At 33.8% G+C, this 16,605-nt stretch overlaps 1 protein-coding gene across 2 annotated transcripts in view; it reads right to left on the reverse strand.

Annotated features, from left to right (window-relative positions):
* The window catches only part of LOC113515600 (intermembrane lipid transfer protein Vps13), a 55,023-nt gene that overhangs the window by 9,362 nt on the left and 29,056 nt on the right, over positions 1–16,605 (reverse strand). Inside the window, exons 28-49 of one of the 2 annotated variants that reach the window (XM_052893214.1) lie at positions 16,232–16,378; positions 15,599–15,824; positions 14,927–15,073; positions 14,221–14,414; positions 13,587–13,724; positions 13,155–13,307; positions 12,319–12,402; positions 11,497–11,630; positions 10,722–10,830; positions 10,187–10,384; positions 9,660–9,816; positions 9,410–9,528; positions 8,773–8,997; positions 7,956–8,171; positions 7,000–7,041; positions 4,651–4,854; positions 3,825–3,962; positions 3,285–3,431; positions 2,388–2,536; positions 1,550–1,681; positions 943–1,158; positions 23–188 (exon numbers count right to left, since the gene is read on the reverse strand). In XM_052893214.1, coding sequence (XP_052749174.1) covers positions 23–188; positions 943–1,158; positions 1,550–1,681; positions 2,388–2,536; positions 3,285–3,431; positions 3,825–3,962; positions 4,651–4,854; positions 7,000–7,041; positions 7,956–8,171; positions 8,773–8,997; positions 9,410–9,528; positions 9,660–9,816; positions 10,187–10,384; positions 10,722–10,830; positions 11,497–11,630; positions 12,319–12,402; positions 13,155–13,307; positions 13,587–13,724; positions 14,221–14,414; positions 14,927–15,073; positions 15,599–15,824; positions 16,232–16,378 — 3,441 coding nt within the window. The remainder of the gene's footprint in view (positions 1–22; positions 189–942; positions 1,159–1,549; positions 1,682–2,387; positions 2,537–3,284; positions 3,432–3,824; positions 3,963–4,650; positions 4,855–6,999; positions 7,042–7,955; positions 8,172–8,772; positions 8,998–9,409; positions 9,529–9,659; positions 9,817–10,186; positions 10,385–10,721; positions 10,831–11,496; positions 11,631–12,318; positions 12,403–13,154; positions 13,308–13,586; positions 13,725–14,220; positions 14,415–14,926; positions 15,074–15,598; positions 15,825–16,231; positions 16,379–16,605) is intronic. The other variant, XM_052893215.1, reaches the window with a different exon arrangement.

The following is a 16,605-nucleotide window of genomic DNA, read 5'->3' on the forward strand; positions in this document are numbered from 1 at the left end:
TAAAATTTTATATATAACTTACCTCAAGTTTATCCTCCAACTGCACACGTGACGCTATAGGTTCTTCGCTGACCATTTTTTCCGCTATATACCGTTGATAAGCCTCTTCGAGCTGTATCAATTTCGGACCTTCCAACTTTTTGTATCGACGAGCACCTACTTTGCACTGCTCCCATATAATACCAGAACTAAAATGATAAACAATAATATACACAATTTTTTTTTTTTCATTTAAGAGTTTCCTCTTGTCGGTGTAACTAATTCATGCATCTTCCTCCAGCCAGCTCTATCCCAGGCCATATCCTTTATCTCCCTATACGACATGACGCCTAGTGTTTCCTTTATCTGTCCCATGTAGTTAATTCTCGGTCTTCCTCTTCCTCTTTTGCCCTCTATCTTTCCTTCTATTATGCTCTTAAAAAAATCGTCATGTCGTATAAGGTGGCCCAGCATTTTGCCTCTTCTACATATACACAATACAATACACAAAATAAAAAAAATACCCAGATGTTTATATGAAGTTGTAAAAAATTATTTAAAAACTTTCAAAACGAACTATAGGCATGGCAGGCATAGAATAGGCCATTCCCTTTTCCCCCGTAGGAGTCGTAAGAGATCGATGGTAGAAGGATGGGCAACAGCTGATATGATGATAAAAATTTTAGTGGGGCATTTATGTGAAACTTATTCAATCATTAACGTTTTAGTTCACTTCGTTAAATGAAAATTATTTAATTGACAGTAAATTCGAGATGCGATATGAACACACTGAAGGATTATTTAAAAATCCATACTTCACAGTTTGCATAGAGATCAAGAAATCTAAATCATTTATCCATATAAAGCATTTTTTAGCACATTTTTAACGTTATAATAGTCAATCTACGTCATTGCTACCTTTAAAACTTGACAAATCGACAAAATGGCGTGTTAGATACGTACTTGGATATACTAATGTATAATATCTCGAGCAGCTCCGGGTCGTTGACGAGCGAGAGGCCCATGCCCTGCATGGACAGCACGATCTCCGTGTCGACAAACTCCGCCTCACCGATGGTGTGCGCGCCGCTGGCAAGCAGCGCGTTGTCCGTGAACAGCACCACACGCTGCAGCCCGTCCAGGAACGACACCCACCATAACTTGGTGGTCTCGTTTATCCTGTTCAAATTTAATAACAACTATAATTACAACTGGAAATAATGCACATCAGTATTTAGGTCTCGAACTTAGATCTTCTGAGCTCTAGAAGATACGCCAAGAACCACGTATCAGCAAAAGGACGCATCAAACTCGACGTTGGTACTTTGACTAAACAACAGGACTGGCTAGTAACTACTTCATTCAGGGGATAAAAATTATGTACTAAACATCAAGTCAACTAAGGCCGAGCCTGGGTGTATAGAAAATTAAATTCACTGCCTACAGTTATGGGGTTCGATACATTAGACAATTTTTTTTGTAGGAAATTCATTTTATATATATATATATATATATATATATATATATATATATTTTTATATATTAAGGAATATATACGATAAATACATACATGAATTCGCCGATTCCGTCTTTTCTTAGATCATTTTCTATTTCCTTCTTCTTGTGACCTTCAAATATAAGTGTTCGAGGTCCGGCCGGATTATCCCACGTGTACAACATCTTGTTCATAGACGGTAGTTTTCTGTAAAAAAAATTTTTGTCATTTTTTTAATTATTTTTATTACTTATTTTCTACAATAATTTATTATACTCTACTATAATTTATTATATTTATTTAGGACTGGTGATCCGGCCCGGCTTCGCACGAGTAGACAGAATTTTTGAAAATAATATATGTTTCTATGTTACTCGCTAATAATATAGTAAAAATGTATACAACCGTTTCAGTAATTCTTAAATTCATCCATTACAAACAATCAAATCATTTCTCTTTATAATTTTAGTATAGGATAAGAATTGATGCTTTGTTAGCTTTGATGTTTTATTTATTGAACAAAAATTCTAATCCTATCTGTTGATAAAAAAGTTATCAGAAATGACAAAAGTGTTTTAAGACATTTTTGCTAGTTCAATTATTTAACACGTCACTTCTTTTCTTTTCATTTAAGAGTTTCCTCTTGTCGGTGCAACTAATTCATGCATCTTCTTCCAGCCAGCTTTATCCCAGGCTACTACGTCACCTAAAAACGCAGCATCAGCTGTTTATTTCTGCGTTTATGTGGGAATCAAGAAGATATAAAGGGTTCATATTCAATGCCAAATTTCAAAATACTGCTGAAGAGACATAAATGCATCAACACGAAATCAATTTACATGATGGGAATAGCGAGTCAGCAGTAATCCATTACAAGAAGTCACTATCTAACTCGAAATAAAGCTGCACTAACCTGACGTTAACGTTCTCTTTTTCGTAGAGGGTGATGAGGTGCTCGGTGAAGTTGACAAGCAGCGCGGGCGCGTGGCCGTCGCGGTACTGCCGCACCGTCACGTACGTGCCGCCTTCACTCAGCTGCACCTCCACGTGTAAACCGCCGTACTACGACCAATAATCATCATTATACCAGCTTTTAAGAGTTCACTACTGAACATAGGTCACCTCTATTAGAGGGATCATGCCAATAGTTACCACGTTTGGCAAGTGGTTTAGCAACCCCAACTAGGTTGTGATGATTTTTATAGAAGTACACTGCTGTTCATCCCTCGACCATTAAGTTCCCTTATTCGCCTCTTACGACATCCACAGGAAAGGAAGAGGTGGCCCATTCTATGTAGGGACCACACGAAAAATTATATCGATATATGGTACATATGGTAGAGATTTCCAATCACACACAAAATATATCCGAGCCAAAACTCTGCTCCACAACCAGTCAGTAGAGTATGAATACAACTAACTCAACCTACGTAAACGACAAATCATCCTTGGTGTGACTTTTGGCCATGAACATAAAATAGTATAATTATAATTTGCTTTTACGCATACCCGAGTGTACAAGATCACGGCTGATAGAAGGTGACAAAAACACTACCTATGCACATTTGAAGAAACTCTTGGATACTTTTTTTACCAGATTTGTACACTGATTTATGTACACTGCATCAATGAACAGTTATTTTTGTGGTTGTTTAATTCCTTGTCTGTGACAAGCTTCTGTGATATAAGGTGATAGCGTGTATGAATACTCATTAAATGCAAGTCAAGCGTTTTTGTTAGTATCCATGTTTTTCACTTCCATTCGTAATATTTTTCCACACAAACTTCATTTTGTGAAATTAAAAATTACCTCGTTATTAAGTTTTAGACAGACGCTATGTTGCTCGGTGTACAGGAACGGTGCAGCGTGTTCTGTAGAACCGGCCACTCTCAACCGAAGCAGCTTGTCTTCCTTTTCTATTACTGGCCACAGTGGGGCACTCGAATTTTGCTCAACCTAAATAATAAATCAAAATTACTCAAAAAAGATATAACAATACACAAAAAACTTGGTATATATGTTTAAAATTATATTACCTAATCACATATAGTTGTACAGATTTGGATTATTGTTATTAAATTTGACAACAGTCTTACCTGATATTAAATGACGCCGTAGGCTAAGATAAATCAAGCAAACTCAAATAATGTCTCTCTAGCTTTGAAAGATTATTATTTCTTATTTAATTTATAACCAAATGGAGAATGCGCTTTGAACACAAAATGGATGAAATTTGAAGTAATTTCATGTGTCTGTCATCCAACTTACACTCCACACGGAGTATCGAAGAATAGCTGACAGAAAAAAATACTAAACAAGAACAAGCTGTCCTACACCCCAGTCTCTTACCTCTTGCCAAGGATCGGCAGATCGATGTAACTCTTGGTACTGGATCGCAAAAGGTGCTTCATTGATGATAAGGAAGTATGGTGTAAATATCACCATTTTCGTCAAACTGTTGAATGTCAACTGATTTGTAACCGCCACCTAAGTGAATATTTTTTTTTAAATTACAAGGAGATAAAAATCCAGTAACTATGATACAATGTTCTTACTCTATATTTCTAAATTTGATTTTATAAAAAAATTATTAAAAACATTTTAATTTTGTTGGTGGCAACTTGACCAGCAAATTTTTTCTTTTATATTAATACTCAACGTAATTTTTATATTAATATCTGTTCACTACGTTTTTCTTATATGTATATTATGGATTAAATAGTTTTTTTTTTATACTACTTAGAATGGCAAACAAGCTGACTGCCCACCTCATGGAAAGTGGTAACCGTCACCTATAGACATGAGCAGTACTATGGACATAACAGAGTATACTGTTTCGCCCATGATACCTCCCATGCGTTGCCATTCCTGAGGACTGAGGTGTTATTCCTCTGTACCCAGTAAATTCACGCCTTATTAAAAATTCACCCCTTCAAACCGAAACACAGCCATGCAAACACAGATGCTTCACGGTTGAAACATGAATGGGACAGAGGTACCCAAGCAATCGACTTTTGTACAAAGTCTCCCTCTGGTTGTAGTTATCAATTTCTTAAAATACATCATACAATAGTCAAACAATTTTCATTTTAAAAAAGTCACAACTATATCGAATATACTGATTCTACCATTCATAATAGAGAATGTAATATTTTAATCATAAGGCTCTCCATACCTGATAAGTTCTACCCTCATGTTTACATATAACCACGCCAGAACTTCCTGGCACATCCAAGGAAAACTTCTCGGACCATTCGCCGAATTCGACACGAATTGCAGCCTTCTTTTTGCCAAAGAAGTTTTTCGCACGGAACGAGAATAATATTGGCTCCTTATATTCTTTTGGATGAAATATTACGTTTCCAGTTTCATCTGCGTTCTGTAATCAAATTTTTATTTTAAACAATCCTTATCACTCTGAAGTACTGGTTTAGTATAAGATGATATTTAAAATAGAAACATAATGACACCCCTGCCAACTAATGCAGTTTAAACCTTAGGATTTAGATGATAGAATTGAGATTTCCGAGTGCCAGAAATAGAGTGCTTTTGTATGAATTGCGAAATCAATGAAAGGAACAGGTAATGATAATAACTCTATTCAATAATAAAATATAGCTAACTATAGAATATTCCTTATATATTTATGTAGAATAAAAAAGCATTTCACAAGAAACAAAAATAGGAATATAAAAAGGCATTCAGACAGCAACCTTAAAAAATATGTATTTCGATAATAACTACCCATTTTTAATTGAAAAAAAAAGACAATTTCTTCTGATTATCATGAATTACTGTGTTACATAATAAACAAATAATTTAAAAAAGTGCAATGTGATGACATGCAACATATTAAGATATTATATTAGTATGCCAAATATAAAGATAAAAACAAACATAATGGAAATAAACAGTAGGGTCATTATAATCCACACTTTATCCCTTGTACAGAACCGACAAATAAATTCACTAACAAAATTATTTAGTACGATTAATTAATAATGTTTTATTAAACATGAGTTTAATAAAACATTATTAAACCCACGTTCCCACATTAAACGTTCATTTACACCTAAATGGGCGCCCAATAGGGTTACCACCTTTGTTTTTATCATACATATTATCTCATTTTATCAGTTATTTATTGTTTAGACTACAGCGACGGCGGCCATTTAAGTGTAAATATTTCGTATTGAAGAAGTGTAGTGTGTATAATATACAGAATTTTGGTGCTAAGAACTAGAATGAAATAAATATAAAAATATTAATATTATAACATAGATTATTGTCTCATTCTAAACATCATATTTAGATTATGGCAGAAAAGATTCAAACAGTTCTTACATAATTGTTTATCATTGGAACAATAGCTTTAAATAATTTACTTCCAAATATTTAACTTATCAAATTTAAAGAACTATTATGAGAAATATTCCTATTACCTTAATTAGATTAGCTTATAAAAACATCACTTTTGATTTTTAAAAGTATTTAGTGACACTTAAAAATCTTATTCCCATAAACCCACAAAGAAAGCATTGCAAGAATTGTGAAATATACTTATATTATATTATACAAATATGTACAAATATCGTCATCATTGTAGCGTCCAAGAAACTTATTTTCTAGAATATTCGGATTGTATCATTGTACATGAAACAGAATGGAATGTTGCTCCTAACGTGACATTAGCTACAAATCTAGAAGCCGTAGATCCCTTGTGCGCAACCACCACATAATACCGTTTGCACTCACCGGCAAACATGAAGTATGGCGTCTTATAAATTTACTGCAAGGTGAAAGTTTTATCTGTAATTTACATATACTTATGATAACACTCTCAAATGTCTATTTAAAATTTTGTGTCTTTCTTTCTAACTAAAATCTTAGTTTGATAGAAAGTGACAAAACATAACAAATTTAAATATATATTATATATAAATTATTCAATTTTTTTGAAGTATAAAAATAACATAATATATGATGTACTCTATTAAGTAATATCAGAAAGGCAAGAAGGAGATATATCTCAATCGACTAATTTCAAATAAACTTTTACTATACCGTCTCAATTTGAACTTTATTGGGCTAAGTTTAATACAAAAATGTGAAGTAAACCGATTACGTGTTCGTAACTAATTTATACAAAATCATTAAGTGACTGTACTGACCTGGAAATTAAATCTTTTAAAAGTGATTGGACAAAATTATTCTACCTACCGAATATCATAACATACCGTCATAGGAGCCAGTTATACAAAAAAAAAACAGCCGTCTCTTATAGACGTGCCAGTTAAAGTGGCTGTTTTCTGCACAACTAAAAACTCAAACTACAGTACTAGGATTATGTTGTGACCCCACTGCGCATGCTATAAAATATCAATACTTTCAATACATACAGTTAATTGAAACCAAAATCAAACTATCGCTTTGAGATGAAGCTTGTTAAGGAAGCGGATTTTAAATTAATAAAAAAAAAGTATATATCTAGAAATTTACAATCTGCTAATCATCTCAAAGATACCTTGTTGGGAGTGCTGGAGTCTTTTTCTGGTTTCTTTGATTTCTGTAATCATGTAATGTTTATGGCCAATTGTGTTTGAAAAGTTTTTAGTTCACAAATACAAAATATAATGAATTCAAGATACTGTTGAACGTACAATTATAAGTTGATCATGAAATACTTAGATTGATAGAACAAAAATACAAAATTTACAATCTTTAGCTATCATATAATATATGAAAGATAATTGCATTCTTATAATTTTATTGTGAAGACAATGAGTGTGAGAATAATCTTGGATTAACTCAAATACAACTATCATTCAATTCAATAGACTTAATATTAGAATGTAGACTGCTTGGCTAAGTGCAGGGCATTGTCTTACTTCGAGAAAATTCATCTTAACCTCTTTATTTACGTGACTTTAATTCTAAAGTGATTCTCACACATCCACACAAGTACACACAAACAAAAATCTAACACATAAATTTACTAGTTAGCATAGTTATATAGTGAGTACTCAGAATACAGAACAAATGGAAAAGATCCTACCCTTGGATGAATATCCACATAATGTTGCTAGTTTCGAAAAGTTTATTGTGTAAAATCATGCTTGAAAAATATCTAAAGTGCCTAACTGCACCCAGGCAACCATATTCTAATCCATTTTTAAACTTTTAAGATAACGAAACACCTATCAAATACCTTTTATTTTATGGAACTCGCAAAAAAATTATGGTATACCAACAATTTTTTTTTACATTATCACACCTAAAGACTATAATATATTTTAAGCCTTAAAATCTGACAGATTTACAGATTAAATAGAGTTGTTTTATAAATTGACACTTAAAGCTTAGACAAAAGAGAACAGGATGATAAAACTGACAAAGTTTTAAATTTGCAAATAAAAAAAATTAAGCCTCGGCTTGTTCTGAATTCTGAGAGTAAATAGTAAAGTTGAGAGTCATACTAACCCTGTAGCAGAGCGTGAATCCGGTCTTGTTGAGCATCCAGAAGGGGCAATAGAGCGACAGCACCTGTGTACCGTCTGTATCTACACTGTGCATGCCCAACTCTAGGGTCATGACGGCGGGGCTGTCGTGCGACTCGAACGTCCATACCGACAGCTCGCTCTCAGCGTCAGGTAGGTTCTTGGTGCACACCCAGCACTTGTCTAAATAGTTCTCTATCTGTAAATCAATTATTTTATATTTGTAACAGTAGCTATCTTTTTATGTCTTGAAACGGCAAACAAGTTAACGGCGTTTCTTATATTGTAACTGTACCATCGTCTTTAAACAAATACCATGGCTACAGTGTACATTGCAAAACTGTAATTAATTTCCTAAATACTAATGGATGTGATGAAAGAGTAAGAATATAAGTATCACCATTGCTTTTCATTTCCAGGATATAGTAAAATGTGACTAAGGGCAAAGTACAATGTACCAGCCCAATAGAAGAAAAACTCGAAATAAAACCCTAAACTCACAAGACAGTGTGTTTATAGATTATGTCTAACAGTGTAACTGTCTTAGTGAATAGTTAAAAATTTTGGTAAATCACAAGGAGTATTATCCTATGTTATCAAACCTACAATACAATAAATACTACCTTAATTCTTATAGTTTGTAACATCATTTCCCATATTCACTATGTAGTAAGTTCCGATATTAGTGTTTTTATTAAAAAAATATTTTAATACTGGCAGTTGACATACATTTGTTTTTAGAACATTCTTTTTTTATTTCTAATTGTTTTAAATTAGATTTAAATAACTATAACCATTACCATAATAACAACGGACGCTTTATTCGGTGCGAGGTGGGACAAGTGGAACATCTCCCCCGGCTTGAAAGTTTGCGTTCGCTTAAGCCCCAGCTGCGAGACCACTATATCGACTGGCAAGCAATTCTGAAGCTTCACCGCTGGCTTCAAAACAATGTCGTAGCACGAGGACGCGAATGTGTGTCTATTGGAGTGCTCGTAGAATACTTGCTCCATTGTTCCAAGTGCCTGTACAAATAATAATAATATAAACAATATAATAAGAGTCATACAATCATCTAGTTCTCAAGTCAGGATAGCTTTCGTTATATATTTAATAACTGATTCTATTTGTGACTTTGGCCACATAGAATTTAGTACTTAGGTATATTTGAAAAAATTAGTCTTTCTTTTATTTAAGTAAAATCTATTTAAGTTATTTCCGTAATAAATTTCATTAAAATTAATTCAGTTATACAGTCATATAAAACAAGTACGACAATGAGATACAATGAGTACGACAATGGTCGATCCTGAGACACTTGGTTACTAAAAATAGTAAACAGAAAGACAAAGCTACTTTGACATTTATAATATTATACAAATGTATAAATTCTTATAGCAGACATTTTTAAATGTACAATTAAATGAGAATGATTACCTTAAGATAGAATTTTTCACCGCTATTCTTATCTTTGGAATCACATTGCAACAGTTTTACAATCTTAACTTCTTGTTGCAATTCGCGCCATATAAAAGGCGATACAGATACTGTAAATCCTGCAATTAATAAAAAACATTATGTAACACCATATTATAATTTGAACTTACAATGTAATTAATCTGTTTAAATAAACAAATAACATTTATAATATTAGTTAAGGATGTACAAAATTTTAATTAAAACATACCTTCAACAGAGAAAAATATTTCGCCAGTAGGCGTATGTACAGCTTGCAATGGCAGCCGCAGTATGCCGCCCGGTTTCACGTCGCCCAATAATCTGACTTCATTGCCACTCAATGTCATATAGTACACTGATACGTTTACGGATAACGTGTTTGTCACCTAGGAAATAACAAAAAAAAAATGATTATAGACTTTTTTAATTCCATATATTGAATTTATATCACAAAAAATGTTGGCATTTTTATAGACTAACGTGGAGAAGCTTCATCATCATCATATCAGCTGTTAAATTTCCAGTGCTGAACATAGACCTCCTCCTTTGGGGATTTTATCAGCAGTTGTTACAGCAGGAGTATCTTTCATAGGGTAGTTTTCGTATAATTTTTATTAAAAATGTCAAACAAACTGTTCTTGCAAACCGTTACACTAACATAATGGGAAAATAAGTAATTACCTAGACTACTCTGTTACTTGTCTTTTTCTTCACGAAACTTCGAACATGACAACAACAATATCAAAAAATACTAACCTGCACAACACTTCGCAAATAAATCTGCAACGCTGCATCTTGCATAACAACGTCCGATATGAGACCGCGCGGTTCGATAGCGGCGACTGAGGGTACATTCCGTTCCAGTGTGGAGCTAGTGTGCTTACGACCCAGCGGGAAATAACGCTTGTCAGCTCGTTCTACTGGGATTTGTACGTCCTCGTCCAATTCAACTATCTGTATAAAAAAATATTAGGTACTTAATGAAATAAAAAGTTAATAACCAGATAGTTATTCAGTGTATCCACTTATAATCAACCTTAATAATTTCAGATTAACTTCAAGTAATTTAAACTCATTAATATTGTTAGATGCAATAATCAGAGACAAGGTGATTTTAGTGGGAAACTGGTTTAAAAAATAAATAAAAAATATCTCAGTGTAGGCCGACCCCAAACGGTATGGTTTGCAGACCACAATGAATCGACAAATACAAGTGAAATATGATAGGTTTAATAACATACAATGGATAGGCTGAAGTGATAATGGTAATCATATTGCTTGGTGAGGTTACCTTGACATTGAGCTTGAGCGGAGGCGGGGGCTCGTTTAGTTTGACAATATTGAGTCCGCCGTGCTGCAACTGTAGCGGGACGCAAGCGCCCGGCTCTAGTACCACCTCTCTGTGTACCTCACACATACATATACAGTTAGAACACTATTAAACTTACATACATACATTTCCTAATAAATCTGAATAAGACCATAGACAATGAAGTTTGTGTAATTGATTATTACATTCTTTTCGAATAAATAAATTTACAAACTATACTAATATACTACTAATCATCATATCATATCATCATAGGACCCCTTAATCGTCCACTGACGAACATAAGCCTCCCCCTTGGGAAGTTTCGCCAGTAGTTGCCATGCTTGGCAGGCAGATTTGCAACCGCAGTTAGGCTTTAGAAATATTTTAAGAGGAACGCTGCTGCACATCTCTCGCCGTCCCTTAGTTGTCTCTTACGACACCCACGGGAAAGGAAGGGGTGGCCTATTCTATGCCGGGATCACACGGCCTATATATACTACTAATAAAACATGCAAAAAATTTGGTTTCCCTCAAGGACAGTATTAATTACATTAAACGTTTCATACAAACCATATAACAATACCAAAGGATGCAGTCCAATTTGACCATAAAATCTTTATAATAGCAATTAAAAACAAAAATCGGATAAAATATATTTTAGGATATGACCGCTTATATGTTTATATCAGTGTAATAAAGTATTTTATTATTCTATTAATTTAATAAACTATTACAAAATCGACTCATACAGTACCTGTAATCTGAGGAGACATACTCGTCAGTATGGAAGACGGAGAAGTCGTGGTTATCTTGGAGCATTAGCTTTGTGGTGAGTCCGGTGCAATTGTGGAGTACGTACGGGGCGCCGTAGTACTTTTTCGTTGTAACCTAAATACGATATAAATATTTAGTGACTGAGAAAGAAAATTAAATGTTAAATTTATTTTCAAAACAGATCCCACTATAATTTTTTCTCGCCGCTGACAATAAAGTGAGAAATTGAAAGGTACTATCTTCCTATTTATGTGTTCTCTTTTTAAATGCATAAGTATCTGTATAATGACGGAATAAGAATGCGATTCACCTACTCCATATAACCAGAACGTCGTAAGAGGCTAACTAAGAGAACAACCATTGCTACCATTACTGAATAGCCTAGCACATGAACTACTGGGTTATATACATATAATAGTAAACTAATATTTTCCTCTTTTGAAGTGACAAGTGTTATTTTCGAAAAAGACTAACCCTTCTTTGCATGACTTTTTTATTGGTGAAATCAAAGTTATATAATCAAAGTGATATAATTCATGTTTCATAATTAAAGGAAAAATGGTTAAAACAATAAATTTGACGGCTATATTTTTTCTTTCTGCAATGAACATTAAAAAATTATCCAGACACAATCCACTTAAAGTAAACTTCGTCTTTTGTATAAGTTTTAGACATTCAATGTTATGATGAAAATTTCCACCAGTATGCAAAGAAGGGTTAAATATTCAAAATATTTAATCACTAAGGGCATATATTAATGAAATAAGCCAACTTTTTTCCAGAATGTAAGCATCTAACTCACATCATCGACCTTAGATTTGGACAGTACTGTTGTATCAGTGTCTGCTACGGCGGCAGCAAATGAATTTCCCAGTTGTGTGAGCATCTGTAAATGAAAATTTATAATATTATAATACACATACACAAAATATAAAAAGAAAATAATCAATCAAAAAGTATGTAACTGTTATATATTATAGATATTATCCAGTACAGTTGTTATTAAAATTTTAAATTGTGATTAAAACTGTTCACAAACTTTTCGTTATTCTAAAAATTCATTCACATACTCTGTGAGCACGTCAAAGACTAAGGATAGTCCTGTGGAATGAGTGGAAAAATCTTATGTTAAACGACGATAAAGTAACTCCTTTCCTCTTTCAAACCATAACATTGCTGGGGGAGAAGGAATTGTTAGTAATGGGGATTAATAGCCCCATTGCTAACAATATACCCTGTGAAGTCGACCTCCTCGTGGTTCCCCCTGGAATCCATCGTGATTGATTTATTGTTAAATTTGTCACGGTGGGCTTATTGACCTGCTTCATCTTCACCTATCATTTCTCACTAGTGCCCCGCCAGTGTAAACTGATAGCGGAGGCGGGGTCAACATTCCGTTATAATTAATAAAAAAAAAAACCATAACATTGCAAGTAACGAAACGAAATTTTATTTTACATAGATTTAAGCTTAATAAAATAAAAATCTGATATAAAAGGACGCTTAATGCTAAAGGCATTCTCTATCAATCAACCTTTAGGAATGTAGTTACTACAATTAATACATTATTAAAAATAATACATTAATTGTAGTAATGTGTAAGCGACAATAGAATAAATCATTACGATGCGTCCTCACCTCCATACCACTTCTGGTGATAGTAATTTCAAGTGGCTCACTACTCGATATCGTGATAGTTTTGTTGGCCTGTCTTTGTGCCACTGCTTGCAAATTGGCCGCTTCGTCTGAAGTATCTATTGATAACTGATTTTCTTGGGGCCGCATTACAATCTGCAAATATGAAATATTTAAAGCTCTATACTTCTTGTGTAATTGAAATGTGCGAGTGACGAGTGACATTTTTTTATTTTTAAAACAATCACTCTTAACTAGTATAGTCGGACAACTTCGTGTTTGATGCTATAGAAATATAAGAAGGCTGCAATGAAATTGGCAAGCATATTTTTCCCTTTCCTACCTTACTAACCACGCATTACAGAGCTTTTACTGTTTCGTTTGCTCTTAATGAGTTTGGGAAAATGAGCTATAAGAAATTTAAGTATTGCTGACCTCCATCTTAAGCTCCCATGGCACGTGTTTGTATTGATAGTCTTTCAGCACTTCGACAGGCTCAATAAGCGGCTCCCATAATGCGCGGCCGATATTGTAGTAAGAAACCTGCATCGCCCATGTTGACTCCATATAAAACTGTAAATAAGAAAAATGGGAATAAATATTTTTAGAATTAAGCAATAACAGCACATTTACATTTAATTGTTATGTTATCAAATCTATAGAATAGGGGGGAAAGGCATTGTTAGCAATGGAGTTTGACAGCCCCATTGCTAGCAATATACCTTATTAGGTCGACCTCCACATGGTTCTCCCTGGAAACCATCGTGAACAATTCTTGTTGAATTCGTCACAATGGGCTAACTAACCTACTTCATCCTCACCTATCATCCTTCACTGGTGCCCCGCCGGTGTATACCGATACCATTCTATTATCATCCATTAAAAAAAAAAACATATAGAGTACTTCTAAAAAATTGATATAATTGAAAAAATAAATAAATAAGAACATTTTTTTTAATCGAAGATAAATGAAAAATGTTAAAATTATATTTTTTCTGTTTACCTTAGTTCAAACGGACTGCTCACTATAATTTTGAATAGAATAATAAAAGGATTAATATTAACTTACATCTGAGCTCCAGTCCTTGACCTGTCCATTCAATGATGCTTGCATCACAAGCACGGGTATGGTCTCATTGCCAATATCCATCTCGAGGGAGACGACAATGGACGGGCTTGATAGTAGGCAAATCTCACCAGACGGCGGCGGGGGAGTTACGTTGGTTTCGGTCAAGTCTACACTAATAGCTTCCTCTGCCTCTTCTACATATTGTGGAAAAAATACGAAACATAATGAAAAATCATTAATAATTAGAAATATTAATAAAAATAAACAAATTTTTCCAAGAAGACATAATATTATAACATAAGTTAGTATGAAAATACTTCGTAAATTGAAAAATATTTTAACCCTTTTAGTGCCATTGATTTTTACTCATATATGATTAAAAATGCCAAAGAAATCTTTGTCGTGTTGATGTCATTTACCCTTATCTCTGAAAAAACTGTATCTCCTCCAAAAATTATCTAATTTTAATATTATTTTTTTTACAGCAAGCTAAACAGTGACTGATTTCACGAGCGCTATGACGCTCGTGGCACTTTTAGTTACAAAGCGCACGAGCACGAAGGCGCTCTTCGGCACTCAAAGGGTTAAAATATATTTTTTTTTTATTTCTAACTTTCAGTATATAATTAAATGAATATTATAATAGTCCTATAACAACATTAAGCATTCTAAGTTAAATAAAAAAAAAACAGATCGCTTAACTAACCTGTTTTTAAGAACCAATACGCGTTTGGTCTAAACGGTTGTATGGTCCAAAGATTGTTGTATAATATAGGTTTATTATCTTCTTCAGTGTTGTCCTCTTCACGCCTTGTCATAGTTGCCAACACACGATTCAAGAGGGCGATCATATCTAATGAAAAGAGAAAGAAGAATGTTCATTCTTAGAGCCGAATTAAATATGCCATCATACTAGATTATAGAGTCTCTATCTTTTCTGGACCATCACTCTCTTTAAAGAACAATGCCCCTCATTAATAGTTAATTTTATTTTAAATTATGTTAAATTTAGATAATATGTTAAATTATTAATCATCGGAATCTTCTACTGGCCCCAAAAGAAGCCATACTTCTACTCGGAGGCGGTATCATTCCCGTTCGGAATCTATGACTATCCATATTCTAGTAAGATTAAATAATTATACAAACATGTTAAATCTTATGTTGTTATATTGTATGTTATAAGAAATAACTAGAAGAACAATTCACAACTGCAAGGGAAAGAATGCTATGTATATCCCTACTTTAATACTACCTATTATGCTTAGTACTTACAAATTTATGGCATTAAATATTTATAACGCCATAACTTGAGAACCAGGCAATTTATGTGATTAAGTGATAATATATTTATAATATACACAATTGTATTAGTTACCGGGCGATACAGTGATCTTTATGTCGGAGACTGCTAAGTCCACGTGCATCCCACTGTTCGGAGGTTGCGAGAGCGCCAACGAAAGGGTAGCGGGAGACAATAAATATTTTGGTGCAGCCCCAGCCTCCGCGCGGCCTAGTGTTCGAACTACCATCTGCAATCCAGAGATACCACCATCCGCCACCATGCGCTCCGCAGTCTTGCGCAGCTTGAACCGGGCTTCCATCTGTTTTTATGAGATAAAAATTAAATAGTGACATCACCTATACTATCAGCATATACTAGCGGAGTGACAGTGATGGTAAATGAGGATGAAGTCAAGTTTGTTGGCCCAGTGTGATGAATTCAAACAGGACACCAATGTGTTTTCTAAAAAGACTACGCCATAGTACAGATCGATTTGAAATGGTATATTGCTAGCAATAGGGCCGCTAGAACTCTACTGCTACTACTAACAATCCTCTTCCCACGCTATCCATTTGAAGTTTACATGATAAAGTTAATCTTTTTGAGACTCCCATATGAAATTTTACTCTAGGTTTTAATCGCAATATAACTAGCGTCTACATTACTGAAAATCCTTCGTTCCCTCCTAGTAATGATCAGTGTAAATAAAAATCAAAACATACTTACATTTAGCACGAGTGCATCACACGTCTTCTGCTCAAGTGATTCGACCAGAATGATGTCAGGCTGTTCTATCTTGATATTGACCGTCATCATCGATGTATTCTGCGGCTGTTCCACCGTCGGGGGTGTTACTGTTGACGTTTTCTTTTTCTATGCAATTTAATAAAAAAATAAATTAAATAATCATAAGACATATAAGATACAATAAGTCAATTTTAAGTTAACCCTTTCCACTTCAAGCCTTTTTTCTTTTTATTCCACCAGCTCCACGTAAAATTGCGTTTTTTAACTTTTAGGGATTTTTCGTATTTTGTAAATAAAATTGATTTTTTCTTATATTATAAACTTTATTTTATGAGTAATTACAGGATACTATA

The sequence above is a fragment of the Galleria mellonella genome, unplaced genomic scaffold, assembly GCF_026898425.1.
Source record: "Galleria mellonella isolate WM207_F2 unplaced genomic scaffold, CSIRO_AGI_GalMel_v1 utg173, whole genome shotgun sequence".
Classification (NCBI taxonomy): Eukaryota; Metazoa; Arthropoda; class Insecta; order Lepidoptera; family Pyralidae; genus Galleria; species Galleria mellonella.